Source organism: Euprymna scolopes, chromosome 2, assembly GCF_053919585.1.
Source record: "Euprymna scolopes isolate OS-2025 chromosome 2, ASM5391958v1, whole genome shotgun sequence".
Taxonomy (NCBI): Eukaryota; Metazoa; Mollusca; class Cephalopoda; order Sepiida; family Sepiolidae; genus Euprymna; species Euprymna scolopes.
Window position 1 is genome coordinate 33,907,920 of NC_136483.1, and position 20,186 is coordinate 33,928,105.

The 20,186-nt window shown below is 34.3% G+C and overlaps 1 protein-coding gene across 8 annotated transcripts in view; it reads left to right on the plus strand.

Moving 5' to 3' along the window:
* Positions 1-20,186, plus strand: part of LOC145290702 (uncharacterized) — a 576,300-nt gene that overhangs the window by 443,242 nt on the left and 112,872 nt on the right. For all 8 annotated transcript variants that reach the window (XM_080136503.1, XM_080136504.1, XM_080136510.1 and 5 more), the window contains 3 exons: positions 8,547-9,098; positions 10,816-11,067; positions 13,953-14,080. In XM_080136503.1, coding sequence (XP_079992629.1) covers positions 8,547-9,098; positions 10,816-11,067; positions 13,953-14,080 — 932 coding nt within the window. The remainder of the gene's footprint in view (positions 1-8,546; positions 9,099-10,815; positions 11,068-13,952; positions 14,081-20,186) is intronic.

A 20,186-nucleotide genomic window follows, 5' to 3' on the forward strand; every position in this document is an offset into this window, starting at 1 on the left:
TTTCCTTTTCTTTTTTCTTTTCCTTTACATGCCTGAATTGATTTTTCACAAATCTTGTTGTTATTAGTATTGCCTTGATTTTCCTTTTTCTTTTCCCCTTTTCTTTTTTCATTTTTTTTCTTTTTCTTTTCTTTCCTTTTCTTTTTCTTTTTTCTTTCCTTTTCTTTTTTCTTGTTATTAGTATTGCCTTGATTTTCTTTCCACAAAGTTATCTGTTTAATTTTTAGAATGGTCTTCAGTTTCTTATGTAGCTTTAAAATCTTCCAAAAAGGCATGTGTAAACAGTTGTTTTTAATAAATACTGGTCATAATTATTTACACCAAAAACTGAACACTTTTCTAAAATTTGAATAAATAACTTTGATTTTTTTTTTAAATATCAATCAGAAATATAAGCCATACCCCCCCCCCAATAAAAAAAGATAAATAAAATTGAATAATAAGAATTTTAGAGCAAAAAAGCATGATGTCTCCAATTAAATCCTTAAAAATAAATAAGATCAAACAATATTTATTATAATTTTTATAAAACAATTTGCTTTTGAATTTTTGAGATAAGGATTGATAATTCATATAATTTTGATGATTCAGACTTATATGTTTTTTTTTATCTTGAGTGTTATTTACACCATGTTCTAGTTGATATATCCTTCCACCTTCTTCAGGTATATCTTGCTAAACTCGGGAATCTTTCTGTTGAACTCTCAGATCTGCATGGAATTTCAAGTGTAACCCTTGCAGACTCATTGTGTAGTGGATAAAGTACTTAGTAAAATTCAATTGTAATTATTATATTCTTCTATAGGTTGAAGGTTCAATCCCAGTGCAGGTGGTTTGCAAATATAATTGCAAATTGCTTACAACTTTTACCCAGTCATAGCTGAAGGACTACAGCATGCTACCCTCATGGATTAAATAAAGAGTTATGTTCAAAATTCTTTTAAGATTCCCGAGTTTGATAGAAATATTCCCCGAGATCAACAAGATCTACATGAAGAAGGTCAGAGATTATATCACCTGAAATTAAAAGTTGTTAATCTGAATAATCCCAAAATAAATTTTATATTTAAACATTTTGCTTAAATGAAATTCATTTCACAATTTTCACTAATTTAAATTTTCTCATCTCAAAATTGAAATTATTTTGTAATTATCAAGCATATTTCAAATGTGTTAATCAAGTTTTTGCAAAAATGATTTAATGGAGACAGTTTAATGAAAAGAATTAAAATTTTTACAAAGAATATGGTACTTAATTTGTGGTTTTTATATATTTTTTAAAATTCATATTTAACTTTCCTTTTTATAATTTCAATATTTCATCTATTTATTTTATTCAAAGTGCGTAATAAAAGAAACATTTTTTTTTTTACATAATATAATTTTTTTACATAATATATATTTGTTTTTTTACATAATACAGTAGAACCCCAGGATACGGCATTAATCTGTTCTGGAGTTGGAATCATAAGGCGAAATCACTGTATTTTTTTATTTTTTTTTTTTTATTACATTTTCACCCCGAACAAGGCACATTGCCACTTTAATGTAGGGGGCTACTATCAGGGGAAACATCTACTGGGGTACTATGTAGGGATTAGGGCAGCGAAATGTTGGTTCACGTTGCACTTGAACTTATGCATGTCAGTACAGTTGGGGAAGCAGTGACCTGGAATGGAATTCCAAAGTCTAGCAGTTCTGGGGAAGAAACTACTGGAGTAGAAAGATCTTTTACATCTAGGGATCTCTACAGTGTGGGGGTGGGATTTTGTAGCTTGTCGGGTCTGTCGAGGGTGTTCACGTCGTGGGGGCACAAGTGCTTGCAGTTCTTCAGAGCATTCACCATTATAATACTTGTAGAACAGGCAGAGGGATGCAACGTTTCGACGATGGGACAGAGGCTGAAGTTTTGATGCCAGTTTAGGGCCTATCAGATTTGCGACTCTCTTTTGAACCCTGTCAAGGAGCGAGAGACTAGTAGCCGATGCACCGGCCCAAATGTGACAGCAATACTCCATACATGGGCGAATAGTGGCCTTATAGAGGTACAGGATACTTTCGGGTGTTAGAAGTTTTCTAGCACGGTAGAGAGAGCCCACCTTCCTCGCAGCGGCCCTGGCAATGCCCTCGATGTAATTGTTCCAGCTCATGTTTCCTGTGAACGTTAGGCCAAGGAGCTTGAAAGACGTATTCTCAGCTAAAGAGTTGTTGGCCATTGCTATAGGTGGTAGAGAAGGTTTCTTGTAATTATTGAATGAAACCAGTTTTGTCTTGGTGGCATTGAACGTTACCATCCATTTTTGTCCCCATTCCACTACTGATTTGAGGTCATCCTCTAGTGTTTCTGCCATTACTTTAGATATATGTTCATTTGTTTTCCTGTCGTGCCTGCTATAGAGTGTGGTGTCATCAGCATATATACCCATCTCAGAGGCAATTTTGTCGGGGAGGTCATTTATGAATATCAGGAACAGCAGAGGACCAAGGATAGATCCCTGAGGCACTCCCGCATTTATATTATATTGTTTAGACGTACGACCGTCGAGGACAACCTGGATTTTTCTCTTATCTAAGAAGGATTTAATTATGTTAAGTATTCTACCAGTGATACCGTAAGATCTAATCTTCCTGAGGAGACCCTCATGCCATACCCTGTCAAAAGCCTTAGATATATCTAGAGCTACCGCTCTGCCCTCTCCCGCTTTGTCCAGTGAATGGTATATGCGTTCAGAGATTACAGTGAGGATGTCTGCCGTGGAACGGGCTTGTCTAAATCCATATTGATGGTCGGTCAGAAGTTTAGCATCTGTAAGGTGCTGGACTAGAGCATGGTTAATTAAGGTCTCAAATATTTTGGCAAAAAGTGGGAGGAGGCTAATAGGGCGATAATTTAATGGGTCAGTTCTTTCGCCAGAATTCTTGAATACTGGTACCACAGAAGCAGTTTTCCAACAGCTCGGAAAGCAAGATTCATTAAGGCATTTGTTGTAGAGTTTGGAGAGGACTGGAGCTACTTCGGCTGAGCACTTTTTTAATAGCACAGCTGGGATGAGGTCGGGTCCACATGCTTTGGAAGTGTCAAGGTTTTTTATGATAGCATGCACCTGAGCAGGGGTGATTTCCAGATCGTCTAGCGTGGCGTCTGTCCGCATAGGAAAGTCAGGTAGGGGGTGGTTTAGAGGGTCCAGTGTAGAGTTGGAGGCAAACCGACTGGCAAGCATGTTAGCCTTCTCGGTTGCTGAGCAAAGAACCTCGTGATTGTTGGTTAGTGGGGGAATTGTTGATTGCCCATTATTTACTACACTGTTGTAGATTTTCCAGAAGTCACGAGTTCCTAATTTTTGTGCTTCGATGCGTTTTTTAGTGGTTTCCGTAAATTCCCTCTTAGCTGTCGCTATTTCTTTCTTAACGTTACTTCTAGCTTCTATGTACTTTTGTCTGTTTGAACTGGACTTATGTCGGTTAAACCTGCGGAATGCATGCTGCCTTTGAGCAATGGCAGTTGCGCAAGTCAAAGTAAACCATTGGGGAGAGTGGGGCTTGCTATAGAATTTCCGCATGGGAACATGCGCTTCGATTGCAGTTTTGAACCATTCAGTGGTCTCAGTTGCACACTGTTCAGAAGGAAGAGAAAAGATATTTCCCCATGGGGCGTCTCTGATAAGATCTCTGATAGCTTCCCAGTCAGCCTTTTTATAATATCTCGTTGTTTTGAGCACTGCCTCTTCAGTTTTGGGTCTGGAGTTTAGGGCGATTTCAACCATTATTACCGCATGATCAGCGTTCCCAAGTGGGCTGTCGGCTTTCGTTACACAATCATCAGGAACTGTGGTCAAAAACAGATCTAATAGTGATGCGTGTTGCTCTTCCTGATCAGGGAAGCGGGTTGGGAAAGTAACAATTTGCGATAGGGAGTGAGATACAGAGAAGCTATGAGTTGCGCTGCCTGCTGCATCTGTATAAGTAGAGAATCCAAGCCAGTTTTTGTGATGGACATTAAAGTCACCAAATACATGTACTTGGGCGCTAGTGTCGAAGGAGAGTGCTGTGTCTATGCTGTCAGATACTTTGTTTATTATGGTGCAGTCTTGGGTCGAGGGAGAGCGGTAGAGAAAGTAAAAGTAGCTAATGTTGTGTTGCATGATAAGTCTAAAGCACATAAAGGCTTGATCATCTGTTTCTAGGTTTGTTTCTCTAGTCAAGGGAAGGGTATTACGAATGTAAACTCCAAGTCCGTGCATATGTCTGTCAGAGTCCTTACGGCAGAGTGGGAGATATCCAGGCATGTTAAAGTAGTTAGAGGGGATGGAGGAGTGTAGGTTAGTCTCACTTAGTGCTAAGATATCCGGGGTATTTGTTAGGAGAAATGCTTCAACGTCAGCTAAATTAGTTCTAAGCCCACGGATATTTATGTGTGAATGCAAGCCTCAAGGGAGGAGGCAAGTTGGATTTGTTTGTCCCTAAGCCTGGTTTAAGCTTATTTTTAGATTGTACTGTCATCATGTTTTTTAACGAGTTTCAGTTGGGTTAGGGGAAGCCGAACAGGAGGTTATGCAGAATATCACACATGCATCACAAGTAGACCATCAGCTGACCCTCCATCAACTAGGACTGTGGCCTCAGGAAAGCCCACCGGGGATGAGTGCAGGGTCCCTTTCCATGCGCGCCATGGCACTGCAAACATCCCGATATTATTCAACTGTTGATGGAGCAGCCGCTCTAAGCGCTACCAAAGAGTTAGGGCACCTGTACTACCAGTCGGAAACAGCAGCCAGTAACTGTCAATCCGGTACCCTCAACCCATCAGAGGAAGGTCAACCCAATCTAATTGCTCAGGCATATGTGGTACTCAAGCATTCTCAAGTGCCCAGCTTAAGGGGTGGGGTGTGTCGGGAGTGGGGGAAACGGCGTTCATTGCCCTAGACAAGAAACAAGATCTACCAATGGTAGGGCCTAAGCAAAATTTTATTCAGTACATATTAAAAATTAGTAACAAAATACAGTATGGTATATAATACACATGTATAAAATAAAATAACATTATAAGTAACACCATAACCAGGGGCTGGAAAAACATCATATTCCACATCGTAATCTGAAAAAAATGTATCCCGGGGCTACCGTATCCCAGGGCTACTGTATCCCGGGGTTCTACTGTATATTTTTTTTTTAAATAATATAATTTTTTTTTGACATAATATTTTATGTATCATGTTACTTTGTTTGTCGATACTTGTCTCATGATATTATTATATAAACAGTTAATTTAGTTCATGGGGCTGGTAATAAACAAAGAAAATTACAAAGTGAAAAATGAAACTCCTACAGTAGTCAAACCTTTGTTTTTGAAAGAGGCATCACCTGACATAGGTGCTGTCTTTGACTAACAGGCCACACAATTAGAGAAAGATGAATATTTATAAATAAATATCTGGTTTATTTTGAATATTTATTACAAAATATTTACAAAAATCTGATGTATTCCCTGCTTCCTTTGTTCCAGCTTGTTTGACTCTTTGATCTAGTGATCTCCATCAATTCAGCTGTTTTAATGCCTCCATGCTATATACAGCTTCTTGTTCTAGTAGCCTTTTTTTCCAAGAATTACAGGCTTGTAGAAGTCTCTTCCTGTTACCTCCTATTTATAGCACCCAAGCCCTGTCCAAAGTCATCTCCTGTCTTTACAATAATCACCTTTCGTTTTGTTAGCTCCTTATATTAAATGGCTTCACACCTTGTTTGAAGAGATTTCCATGGAAATAAAATACATAAAAAAATAATAATTTATCCCCTAAGATCTTTAGTAAATCTGTTTTTACGTTTTTATTATAATCTCTTCAGAATTGTGTTGTGTATAACGGACTTGTTATATAGTTAGCATTAGAATTTATGTCCAACATTATATTAGGTATCGTTTGAGTAAAAATACCAGAAATAAAGTCAGTAAAGTAAATAAGTAGCAATTAAGGTGTTTCTGAGGTATCATGAGATTTCAAGGAATGCATTTTAACTAAAAAACACTAACGTACTTACATGTCATGTTGAAATTAGTAGAAATTCAAAGATGGTTTGCTTGAACTATTTTTTACAAAAAACATCAAAATTAGCGGTCTACCATTTTCTATTTTGAAATGGCAGATTACAATCATTTTATCAAAATCGTAGACTGCAATTACCTCCCCTGGATTTTAAGAACTCTTCAACATTAAGAAATATGATAGAATTTCATAATTCGATAAATTTTATTTTTACTTGTAATTATTTTTCTACTTGATAATTGTTTTGGACTGTTTGGAATTATTACTAATTTCGACATGACAATTACGTATGTAATGTTTTTACCTAAAAGGGCATTTATTTGAAATCGCATTATACTGCACAAGTATCGCAATGAATATGCCAAGGTTAGAGTTTGTGAAAAATGTAGTGCTTAATATCGAATTGCAGTTAATAATAATTTATTTAAATGCTTGCTAAACGAATATATTATGCTCGTAAAGGAGTAGTAATAAATAAGTAAATTAACAAAATTAAAAAAGTCAAAACAAAGAACTCTTCCATTTATTTCCCTCCCATGGCGGGAAGATATAATACAAGGTTGTAAAGTTGGGACTGAAAAGCTAGCATTCAAAAAGTTTAGCACTCTGTACGACAATAAAATGCTTGAGCAGCACCATTGACATTTCCCGGTAGAAGTGCTTTGAGCAATTGCCAATAAACTAACCCCATCTAAAAGTATGAGAAGGTAAAGCCTGGGAGCGTGAACCCTCTAGAACTGCAAAGAATAATACCTCGGCTCAACAAAGCAGTGCAAGAAGATGCCAGAATGGCACTCTGTCGGATCTATAACTAAGGACATATTCATTACTAGTATGAAATTGTCTCCTGAAAAAGAAGAATTCTATCTCTTTTTCATATTAAGATATTTTTTTTTTAAGTTGGTAAAATCAGACAGATGATGATGTTTTTTTTTTACTTGGGAATCGCCACTTATCAAGACCATAAGGCCACTGGAGGATAAGAGGTCAATGAGTGTAAGGTGGTTAGTGAGACAACAGCATAATAAACAGTAGTTATAGAAATTGGGTAGAATTTAGTTATTTAAGATAACTGCACAATAAGAACTTGTTTATATTGGACTTGAAAGATTGAGTTTTTAGCCTTTTGTTCACAATAGATTTCACTTTGTTATCACTTAAAACTTATCTTTCATACAGAAATTCTTTGTAGAGGTTAAACAAATGCAAATCAGTGTGCCAGTTCTGGACTTTAAAAACGGTTTGGTAGCTGTTCCCAACCTGTTGGTTTCCTCTGTCCTTGTAGTATCAGATCTTGCATTGTCCTTGTGAAAAATAACCCAAGAAGATTGAAGATCTTTTTATAATTATATACATCACACATATTTGTCTGTACAAAGTGTAGTATTTGTTATATATACTTCATCTTTTCTGTCCTTGGTCATTGAGGCAGAAATCCTTCTAGACCGAGGCAATTTTTATTTTCATCCCAAATCAGAGTACCATTTTTTTTAGGAAGCTGGATTTTTTTCCACATTCAAAACTGACCTTGTACCTAACTCTGGCCTTGTGAGGAGGCAACTAAATATAGGCGCACATTCAAGATGTTTTCTTCTATTTCTCAACCATCAAAAATGTACGGAAAAGTTCTGTTCAAACTTGGAGCATTGTTTGATTTGTTGCCATTTTGAATTGCCTTAAAACAAATATTTCTAAAAGATTAAAACAATTTTTGCTTTTAAACAATTCCAAACAATGCAGAGACTTATGGAAAAATTCTGAAAAAAATTTTTTTTTCTTTTTTGCATGTATGTAGAATTATGCTGCCCCTCTTGACAGCTGCTGACCGAACACTGTTTACTATGGTTTTCTATTTATCTCCATCTTTTTTCTCATTTTGGCCACGTCTTGGCGATCACAAAGTGTGCAAGCACTGGTTTACAAAACAAAACAAACTCCAACACATCATGTATAAATTAGTTGTGCTCCGTGTGTGTGTGTGATACCACACTTGTAGAAAAAGAATCTCTTAAATGTCTGTTGATAGCTGTCTTTTGAAGTATCTTTGTCAGTCAGCTGATCAATTCATCTTCTCATCTGCTAAAAACTCTTTCCAATCTGCTCTGGGTCGCAAACTGAAAACTGTTGTAAATTAACTCCAAACTTCTAAATATAGTGATTTCAAAACCGGAAATCCTATGTCCAGTCTTTTGTCTCATAAATAGAAACTGACTATTTCTGCCCCAGCCTGATCAGCCATTCCTATCTTATTCATCCTTCTTCCTTTATACCCCTTGGTGAATCATTTCACTTCCATTGTCCTGGGTCATTGCTTCTTTTTACTTCAACAACAATTTGTTTTTTATGAATCAGTTCCTAATGCTCCCCAACGGGGGTTTGTCCACAATATCACATGTTTAATTGAAATAATGATCACTGAATTATTTTTTTTTAATTTTATGATACTAAATATTGAATAATTCATTTTTATATGAATAATTCATATTATCAATTTTTTTTATTACTCAGGATAAATGAACTCTCCCTCCTTAATGAAAAACTTCACCAACAAGTTGAAGAGAAGGAACGTATCATTAATGGCCTCCATCGCAAACTCTCCCAGCTGGAACAGCAATACGGAGATGAAGAAGTTGAATCTGCGCGTCAGAGACGCATGGAAACTGACACAGTACATGCTGCCTTGAGGGACATTGCTCAAGCTGTTATCAATGATGCTGACCAGTCAAGTATCGGTGAAGCTGATGCATCTGAAACCCCAATTGTCAGCTCATCCTTCCGTCCACGCTCTACCTCTCCTGGTTGTACTTCATCCCCGACTAAACGCAATCGTTCCATCTCACCATTAGGGAGGTCACGCTCCCCTGCATTTGCAGATGCAACATTCTCAGCTGTGCAAGCAGCGTTGAATAAACGCCAGATGCAAGTACAGGAGTTGCGTGCAAAACTGAATGCCAGCCGTGATCAGAATGCATCCCTCCGAAAGACAATGGACGATAGAGAGAACGACCGACGAAGACTTGAACAGAATGTAATTATGCTTCGAGATGAAGTGGACAATGCGTGAGTTTTGATTTCCCTGTATAATTTCTTTTTTTATATAAATAAATGTATCTCTATATATACACTGCACTACGAAACAGGTGCTGTCAAGAATTGAGCATTTCAATGTACTTAAAGAAATATACTGTAAGATGGTCAACATCTTGAAATTTTGAATATAGACTTTTGTCATTTATTTGTATATACTTTGTAGTTACATTCAGCTTCATAAATTAAAGGACTGGTATAAATAAAAGGTGAAATATAATTGAATAAACATACACGTGTGTGTTTATGGGGAAATATATGCATATATATATATATATTCTTCTTTATAAATGTATCCTTTCCAAGTTAACTATTCTAAAACCTACAATAGCATTAAATTTTGGTTCTTATTTACATTGGTGATCTTTTAAACCAACATATTTCAGGTGAAACCATTATTACCTACTTATGTGTGATGCCAAGTTAGTATAAATTCCAAAACTTCTTAAAAATGATAAAGTAGAAAAATAATTACAAGTAAAAAAAAATAATTTATTGAGTTTTATTATGTTTTAATGTGGAAGAGTTGTGATGAATTTAATATGATAAACAAGGGAGGTAACCTTTAACAAATTTACTTAAATTAAGGGTCTGCAATCTTTAAACACAGATCTAGGAGCATGATTGTGGCAAATTTTTATTTCAAATACTTTTAGCACATCATCCTCTGGATTATTTTTCATATTTTTTTAAAAAAATTATACTAATTTCGCCTTTACACTTCAAGTACATAATGTTTTTACCTGAAATGTGTTGGTTTATAAGATCACCAATGTAAACATGCACCTAAATCTATACAAAATTGATCCCCATTCTAAATTCTAAAATATTGTTTCTTTTGTTTTATTTTTTTTTTCTGCTAAGTTTTTCAGAGTGTCCATAAATAATCACCTAAAAGATAAAAGTACAATCTCATTACAATGGCAGCTGGCGTAGGTTCAGCAGGGGGTGTTATTCTACAAATTTACTTTTTCCTTTTACATAAATTCTTTAATAACCTCTCTAATTTACATTGAATTATATTTTTTATCCAACAGTATTTTATCAGTTTTATGCTAATTATTTTAGATTTAATCGCTTATTATAGTTTTAATCATATATTTTTTACTTTTATTTCAAACTAGCATTTCAGACCGGCGTTGCCCGGGTGTTTGGAGGTGTATGTTAAGCAAAAAAAAACAAAAAAAAAGCGGTCAATTTTTTTAACTTTGACCCCTATTATGACGCCTTAACATTTATTGTTTTGGGCTCAAATCAAGTTATCAAGTTAGATCCATGTCTAAGGAACCTATATCTAAAATTTCAAGTGTTTAGACCCAAAATTGTTGGAGGAGCTTGGTAGAGTTCTCAAAGGTCAAATCGTTGAACTTTGACCCATTAACAGCCAAATTTCTGTCCGAAAACCAATCACATCGATTTTCCCAATTTTCAGTACCCTGTATATCAAATTTCGAGTCTGTAGACTTAAAATTGACAGAGTTATTGCGTAGGGAAATGTACACAGACACACACACACACGCTCACTTTTATAGATATATAGATTGACCCAAATACATTTAAGTTTTTCATTAAGTATAGTGAATACGCATATTAAAAGTATTAATAAAATATATTAAAAAGACAACAAAAAAGTAACAATAAATTTGTTAGTTTAACTGTGATTTTTTCTTTTATTTGTTTTCTTCTGCAGACGGCGAGATGTGGATGATACGATTCGTGATCGAGATCGAATGAAGAATGTTCTCAATCTAACTGGGAATGAACGCACCCAGTTGGAGAAGTTACGAGAGACACTGAATGAGCAGATTGAAGCATTGAATGCAGAGAATGAAAGATTACAGGCAGCCAATACAGAAGTGCAGCGGCAGCGGGACAATCTTGATGACGAGAAAGATGATATCCTCCAGGATAAAGAGCGACAAATTAAAGAAAATGAAAGATGGTAGGTTGTTATAGTCAGAATAAACAAAGTAATTCTTAGATGAGTTTATCTTTTGGTAGTAAAGGAATGGATTAGTCCACTTTGTCTATCTCATTTCTGTTGTATGTTTAATGTTTTTGTTAACAAAAACTGTTGTCTTTTTTATTATACGTGAAGTATTTATATGTAGTTCTTTTATCGTAGCTTTTTTTTTCATCATTGTTTCATCTGTGATTGCTATACAATAAGCTCCTTTTTTATGTAGAAAGTAATACAAGAAGACGTTTGCTGAGTTTACTTCAAGGTTTTATTTTGGAGAGAATTGAATCAGGGAGAGAAGGAGGGAGAAAGAGACACAAAGAGAGAGAGAGTGAGGGAGTGTAACATTTCCTTTGAACAGACTGACTTGAAAACTGCTGTTTTATCTCAGCTTGAAAAACTGACATAATTTTTTTTTTTTTTTTTTTTTACACAGTGATCACCACTTATCAAGGCCCGGAAGCCACTCAGGGATAAGGGTTATTGCAAGTACATTACGTTAGTGTGGAGATTTGATGAAGGGTTTAATTAAGGGGGCGGTTCATTAGGAATTTGTTAACATTGGACTTGAAGACATCCAATACATAATTCGTCATCTCTTCATACCTCTGTTTTGTCTACCATTTGACCTGATGCCCCTTGCCTCAACTTTACATCACTCTTCTCTGAGAATTATTCTGTTTTGCAGATTTGGGTTATGATAACATACACTGTGTGACCCTTTGTCAAAATCCACGTAATCACTATTGTTGTAGGGTCCCTAATATATAAAACATGTTTCTTGGCTGTAATCAATACTTTTGAAGTGAAATTTAGAGAAAGTTCTGTAAGTGCAATTTTTTATCTGGGATGATTGATGGGAGGGATACCTTTAAGATCAGGTAGAAAGAGATACTGTTCAACAAAGCAATGCTTGAAAAAGATGGTCAACAACATAAAAGTTTTGAGCTAAAGTTCAGTCAATGTTTCTATATCTCTATTTTTACTTAGTTATTCTTTCACTGAAAGTAAATGGTTGATATGTTGGTTTAATCAAGAGAGGAAGGATAAATTTGAAGATTAAAGTTACATTCGGTTGCTGGCAGAAGTTTAGCTTGGTTACACATCATATAAAATCCTTAAAACTTGGTAGTATCACAATTCTTTGTTCCATCAACGAAAATAGTCTAGAAGAAACTCATATTTAAGGAATTAGAAATCCATTGATTTTTATTAAATATTTTTGAATTTTCATAACTTAAATGAGTTAGATAAAGTTATCTTCCTTGAAAGTCTGCTTTTAAAGACAGACATCTAATTAAATCGTTGACATGAAGACTTCACTATCCAAAATGGCAATCAGCATGTGGAATTACTCTCAATACCATTCTGACACACAAACTTACAAACAATATGAACTTTGCCAGCCTTTAAACTACTCAAACTCTTTATGTACAGACTTTTGAATAATTTTTTCCTATTGTGGATTCAGTATCATTTTCATTGTCCAGACTCATGGACTTTAACTAACATCCATTCATTACATATTTAATGAAGATGCTCAATAAAAATGAATATAAAATGTTAGAATGAGACTGTCATATATTCTACAGAATCTCTAACCTTCAGAAAACTGCCACTTAGAATTGATTATTACTTAACAACTTTATTCGTTGTGCCGCATTTCCATATGCATAATTCTAGTATGAATTTTGGAAGTCATAAACCTAATCCTATTTTAGACTAAAATAAAAGTTTAAGAATTCTTCCTGGTTATGGCTGACAGAACGAGAACCATCCGTCTCCATGGATTAAATAAAGTGTTCAATTCAAAATTCTATATAGATTCCCAAGGTAGACAACATGCACCATAAGTAGGTTGGAGGTTTCATCAGCTGAAACGTTATGGGATTAACATCCAAGATGAAAACAGTAGTCCAAATCTATGTTATATTTCTCTTAGTCTGTCTATCCATTTCAGTTTTATTTCGAAAACTACTGGGCTAATCTGACTGAAATTTTGTATAGGCCTTGATTATGATAAGGTGAAATTTTGTATAGACCCTAATTATAATAAGGTACAACCTACTAAGTATTATGTTATCCATTTGATGCACAGAAAGGATTAATATGGATTAATATTTTATGCACAAACCATATTCAGCCATCAATTCGACATAAAACACCCATTCTTACTAAGTCAATGGCCTATAACTTTTGCCCTATTTTTTTTAACAAGGTAAAAAGTATTGTAATCCCAATAATAGTAATTATCAATTCTCATCTTTTAAAAAAATACTGAATTGTGTATGAATGTTAAAAGTTATCATTTCAAATAAAATTATTACATTAATTATTAATTAATACACAAATTGAAAATAAATTGTACATCTTTATTATACATCTTTTTAGAAAATTGGTGCTTCTTCAATAGAATAATAGTGAAATTCGAAAATCGAAATATTGAATTACAATTAAAACCAATGGTAACTACTTAACCCTCATGTTGTAGTAATGAACATATCTAAAAATTACGAAAACCAATAAGGTAAAAAATGAATTATTAATGAAAATAGTTTCAGAATTAATGAAAATCGAGTTTTGCTAAAAAAGAAACTTGATATACAGATATTTTCTGAAAACTTTGAAAACTTTAGGCTAATTTAGCAAAACTCAATTAATGAAAATAGTTTATGAAGACAACAAAAATTAATTTTCTACCTATCATTTTTCATAATTTTTGGATATGTTCATTACTGCAGCATGACAATTAAGTAGATACTATTGATTTTACTTGAAATTAAATTTTTCGAATTTCGTTATTATAACGAAGAACGCCAGAAAATGAACAAATTATTTCTCAGTTTCCATATTTGACTTTTTTATAGCCACCGTGTTATTGAACAATTGGAGAATAAGAATTCAGCATTAAAGGAAGAGATAGTGTTCAACAAAGAATTATTGAACAAAGCAATGCTTGAAAAAGATGTTCAAGAACACAAATCTTTTGAACTAAGTAAGTAAAACTGAATTGATCTTACTATATCTTTTTCTTTAGTTTTTTGTTTTTTAAATGCAAGGTACTTTTAAAGTGGACTGATTAGCAGGTGATGATCTTGGGGTCAACTTGAAATGTTTGCAGTTAATTTATTGGTTTGACCACTTGATTTATAGGTTAAAATTGATTTTTAGCTGAGCTACACATCTTGCAGTGGTAAAGATGAGGATGCTGCTGGGATTTTTTGTTCACAATATGAGAATGGTCAAATAGCAGTTTCAGTTTTTGTTAAGAATTCTCCTTAAATTAAAAAATAAAAGTGAATAGAAATCTGTATGAAGTACGTACCTGTGATGAAACGAAAATATCATATTCCAAAAATCATGTAAATTAATCAAGTATTGTTTTTAAGAAGAAAATCATTTTTATATGATTGAGAATTTGTACAACATAAATCTCATAAGTTTTCAATTTTGTTATTTTGAGAAATTTTTTCAAACTGGTCACTTCTTGGATACTATAAAATTTGATTTTTTCTATTTAAAAATAGAACTACTTGATCAATTTACATAATTTTTGGAGTATGATATTTTCTTTCTGTCACACATACGTACATCATACAGATTTTTCTTCATTTTTGTTTTTGGAGATTTCTCATGCAGAAAGTTGTCGAGATGCTTGAAAAAGTTGTAGTTGGTAAGTAAGTAGTCTGGAGAGTATGGTGGATGAGACAGTTTCGTAGTCCAATGCATTCAACTTTTGCAGGATCGGTTTAGCAATGTGTGGTTAAGCATTGTTGTGAAGGAGAATTAGACCTTTTCTTTTGACTAATGCTGGTTTTGTTGTTGAAGTTTCTGATGCATTTCATTCATTTGTTGACAGTACTTCTCCACCATAATGGTTTCACCTGCATTCAAAAAACTAATGGATGAGACCAGTCACAGACCACCGAACTGTCAACATTACCTTCTTTTGGTGCAACTCTGGCTTCTGGAAGGGTCATGCAGCTTTGTTGGTGTCTAACCACTTAGCTGAGTGTCACCAGTTGTTGTAAAGAATCCACTTTTCATTGCAAGTCACAACCCAGTCGAGAAACAGGTCGTTCTTGCTGCATAAAAGAAGGGAAGATGACACTTCATAATGGCATTTCTTTTGGTTGTTGTTCAATTCGTGAGGCATCTATTTATCAAGTTTTTTTGTCTTTGCAATCTCTAAAGTGGTTGGAAATTATTGTAATTTACATCTAATTTAGAAACAAGTTCTTGGACAGTTGTGCATGGGTTGGCTTTGACTAAGGCTCTTAATTGATCGTAGTCAATATCCGAGGGCTGACCACTACACTCATCATCTTCAAGACACTTGTCGCCGCCATAAAATTTCTTAAGCCACCATTGTTTTGTGCGTTCAGTAGGGCTTCGTTGATATTCTGATTGAAATAAGGAAATTGTGCGAATTTGCTTTTTTTCCATCTTATATTCAATATTCTGAAAAAAAGACATAATTGTTTTAAAGCAATTGTAATTTGAACGATTAGATAGAGCGAAAAACGCTCTTTAAAATGATATATAAAGTAAAGGTATTATAATGAAAACCTATTTGCAAATACATCGTTTGAAATCAAAAGTAAAAATTCCACAAGAACCTTTTTGTTACCCTAATAGATCATTTTCTAGCAAGCATTTCCTTAATTAACCATGCTCTAGTCCAGCACCTTACAGATGTTAAACTTCTGACCGACCAACAATATGGATTTAGACAAGCCCGTTCCACAGCAGACATCCTCACTGTAATCTCTGAACGCATATACCATTCACTGGACAAAGCAGGAAAGGGCAGAGCGGTAGCTCTAGATATATCTAAGGCTTTTGACAGGGTATGGCATGAGGGTCTCCTCAGGAAGATTAGATCATACGGTATCACTGGTAGAATACTTAACATAATTAAATCCTTCTTAGATAAGAGAAAAATCCAGGTTGTCCTCGACGGTCGGACATCTAAACAATATGATATAAATGCGGGAGTGCCCCAGGGGTCTATCCTTGGACCTCTGCTGTTCCTGATATTCATAAATGACCTCCCCGACAAAATTGCCTCTGAGATGGGTATATATGCTGATGACACCACGCTCTATAGCAGGCACGACAGGAAAACAAATGAACATATATCTAAAGTAATGGCAGAAACACTAGAGGATGACCTCCAATCAGTAGTGGAATGGGGACAAAAATGGATGGTCACGTTCAATGCCACCAAGACTAAACTGGTTTCATTCAATAATTACAAGAAACCTTCTCTACCACCTATAGCAATGGGCAACGACTTTTTATCTGAGAGTACGTCTTTCAAGCTCCTTGGCCTAACGTTTACAGGAAGCATGAGTTGGAACAATTACATCGAGATCATTGCCAGGGCCGCTGCAAGGAAGGTGGGCTCTCTCTACCGTGCTAGAAAACTACTAACACCCGAAAGTATCCTGTACCTCTATAAGGCCACCATTCGCCCATGTATGGAGTATTGCTGTCATATTTGGGCTGGTGCATCGGCTACTAGTCTCTCGCTCCTTGACAGGGTTCAAAAGAGAGTCGCAAATCTGATAGCCCTAAACTGGCATCTAAGCTTCAGCCTCTGTCCCATCGACGAAACGTTGCATCCCTCTGCCTGTTCTACAAGTATTTTAATGGTGAATGCTCCGATGAACTGCAAGCAGTTGTGCCCCTACGACGTGAACACCCTCGACAGACCCGACAAGCTGCAAAATCCCACCCCCACACTGTAGAGATCCCTAGATGTAAAAGATCTTTCTACTCTGGTAGTTTCTTCCCCAGAACCGCTAGACTTTGGAATTCCATTCCAGGTCACTGCTTCCCCAACTGTACTGACATGCATAAGTTCAAGTGCAACGTGAACCAACATCTTGCTGCAGTAGCTGTCTCCCCTGATAGTAGCCCGCTACACCAAAGTGGCAATGTGCCTTGTTTGGGGTGAAAATGTAATAAAAAAAAAAATTTTAAAAAAGGGTCGGTTTGTAGTTGAGCTGTAGATGTGGTACAATTATTGAGTTATGGATTCAATTATTTTTAAGTCATTGTTTCAAAATTGCATTTAATGTTCACTTGGGAAAGATATATTTACTTAATTCATATTTCAATCATGTAAATTATTTAGAACTAGCGGTGGATACCCGGCGTTGCCCAGGTTTTTAGATGTGTGTGTGGTTGGGGGAGGGGTGGTAAAATGAAAACAAAGGAAAGTCCATAAACCTGTTTAAATATTATAAAAACAAACAATGTTAAAACTATCAAGAAAAAATCCTGAAAAAAAAAAAACAATTAAAAAAATGAACGTGATGCAATACGAACGGTCTGGTGGTGCCTGGCTGTTTGAAAAATCCCCAAAAAGTGGGTGATTGGGGTTGGGATGGGGGGTCTCGAACTCAAATCATTGAGGTGAAAGCGCAAAAAAAAAAAAAAACATGATGAATTAACTACAAAGAGAATTAGGTTAAATATCAATTCCGCAGTGAACGAATTCTAAATGAATTTTTTTTTCTCAAATTCTAAATGAATTTGTTTTAATTTTAATTTAAGTGTAATGGAAGTGAATTCACAATATCGTTGCGTTGTAATAATAAAATGAATTCTTTGCGTAAAAATAAATGTTTAGTTGCAAGCAATAATAAATAAAGGTATAGTTAGATTTCAAGGTTAGAGTCGTTAAAACCGGAAGTAAGAACTGGTTAGTCCTGCAGGTTGCGTCTTACACTAACTGAAAAAAGCAAAAAGAAAACAATAATAATCGCGTTTTCTTTTTATATTTTTTATTTTTATTTTATTTAGGGTAAAAACAGAAAGCATAAATCAGGGAAAGAAGATTTTAAAAAAAACAAAAAAAAAACGGCATAAATAACCTTCAAACCGGTGTTTCCTCGTACTGTTCCTTGTGAACGCATCAAATGCGGTGTAAATGGGGAGCGGAAAAAGGAGAAATCTAATAAAGAGAAAAGATGTTCCAACTTCCATTGAATCTAACCGATTTTGGCAGTGAACTCTCACCGGGAAAAATATAGGAATGTACGGTTATCGAGAACCTGTAAGGGTAATAGGCCTATAGCACACCTCAGATTCTCTGCTGCAGTTTGTGCACATTACATTTGCATGTAATGTCTTAATTTTTAATCCTGTTAAGTTCAAACTCACATGGGAAAAAATGAGTTCATTTCATTTATATAGAAAAGATAGAAGAAGATTAGAAGAATACACAGAATGCCAGCTCTCTAGATTCATACAGGAGCTGAATTGTTTTCTTCCTTTTCTTCACTTCACCATTAACAGGGAAGATGTTCACTCTTCATATCAGCAGTAGTAGTAGTAGTAGTAGTAGTAGTTCTCTTTACCAACAACAGTCCAAAAATGAACTAATCTGACACCATGGTTCCTTGCAACGACCACTTATTTCTTAGTCTCTGCACCATCACCACAACTTGGAGATAAAATAATTAAGTGCAAACAATAGCCATTTAATCATTATTGTTTTCTACTGTTTCTTTTCAAAACTAGATAACTGACTAATACAGAAAACATTTTTATGGAATCTGTTTTTAATGTCATTTGTAAAAATTAATTATTTTTGTTTGTTTTAATCCATCAAAATTGTCTCTGACTTTGTTTTAAAACATTTATACTTATTTCTTTCAAAGTTGTTTTTACAAATATTGATCAATAAAGATAAATTAAGAACAAAAATTTTTATTAAAAAAATTATTTTGATTTTCTGAGGAAAATATTAGCTAGTTTTCCTAAGAAACTGTTGCCAACCAAATGGTGTATCAATTCAGAGATGCTTGCTAAAATGTGAACAGACAAATAGCATTGATGTAGAAATTGTAAGAGGGGGGGATATGAGGATCAAGTAATGTTGTTATTATTTTTTTATTTCTTTGTTTTTACAATATTTTTTATTTCTTTGTTTTTACAATATTTTATATTTAATTTTTTTCAAAACAAGATAACAAATATTATTAAAGGAAATGCTTCTAAGGAATCAGAAATCTGAAACCGATTCTGCTTTTATGTTATTTTTAATAAATAAATTAAAAAATTGTTTTGTTTTGATCTTTCAAAATTATGTCTGATTTTGTTATTGAACACTTTTATAAACATATTCATGCTAATGTGCTGGTTCTCGTTAGATCATTGAAGTTAAATCAACATTGAATCTAGCCAGTACCGTATGAGTAAACATTTGGGAATACCAGACACTGTATATCAGAAAATAACAAAATCTCTGAAAAAAGTCTTTGAAGATGCCTTTTAAAAGTTTCACACATTTTGAATTTTAAAAAGGCTTTATTTCTATTTATACCTTAAAATGGCATTGAAAATATGGAAAATGTCTTGAAAAGGACTTGATAAATCTTTGTTGGACATAAAGAACATAATTGAGTCAGAATATTAAAAATAAAACTGAAATACTAATAAAATGTTTTTAAAATATTAATCAAAATTTTTAAATATTACAAATGAAATCGAAATAAATACATTCATCTGAAATTGCATTGTATTATTATTTCCGGTATTGTCAATTTATGTCCCTTTATCTCAAAAGTATCCAATGTTATCCATATACTTTATGGTTGTAGCTGAAGTGGAATTCAAAACTAAAACGAAGTGTACACCAATCCACAATGAGGAAAGCAATAATATTTAGTCACGCTTAGTTGGCCAAATATAAGTGGGTCAGGGAATGTAAATATGAACTGAAAATGATTCAAAATCACTAAATGACATTAATGTGGACAGTAGAGTAGTGATGAGCTTAAGATGTTATTAGTTGACCAGTTTTGTTGCATGTTACTGTAAAGAAATTTGCGTAAATAACTGTGTGCGGGTCTTTAAACTTATTTTATGAAATAAAGAAATCAATGAAAATGACTAAATTTTAAGTTTATTATGTTATTGTTTATATATCAAATTTTGTTTTGAAAATTTTAATTTTGTTTGGAAAACTCCTTAAAAATATTTAAAATCTGTATGAACCCTGTTTTAGCAAATACTTCAGTATAACCTGTAAATAACCTTGTGGTGATATAATGGAAGAATCCCTCATCCCCAAGCACGTTCTGTTC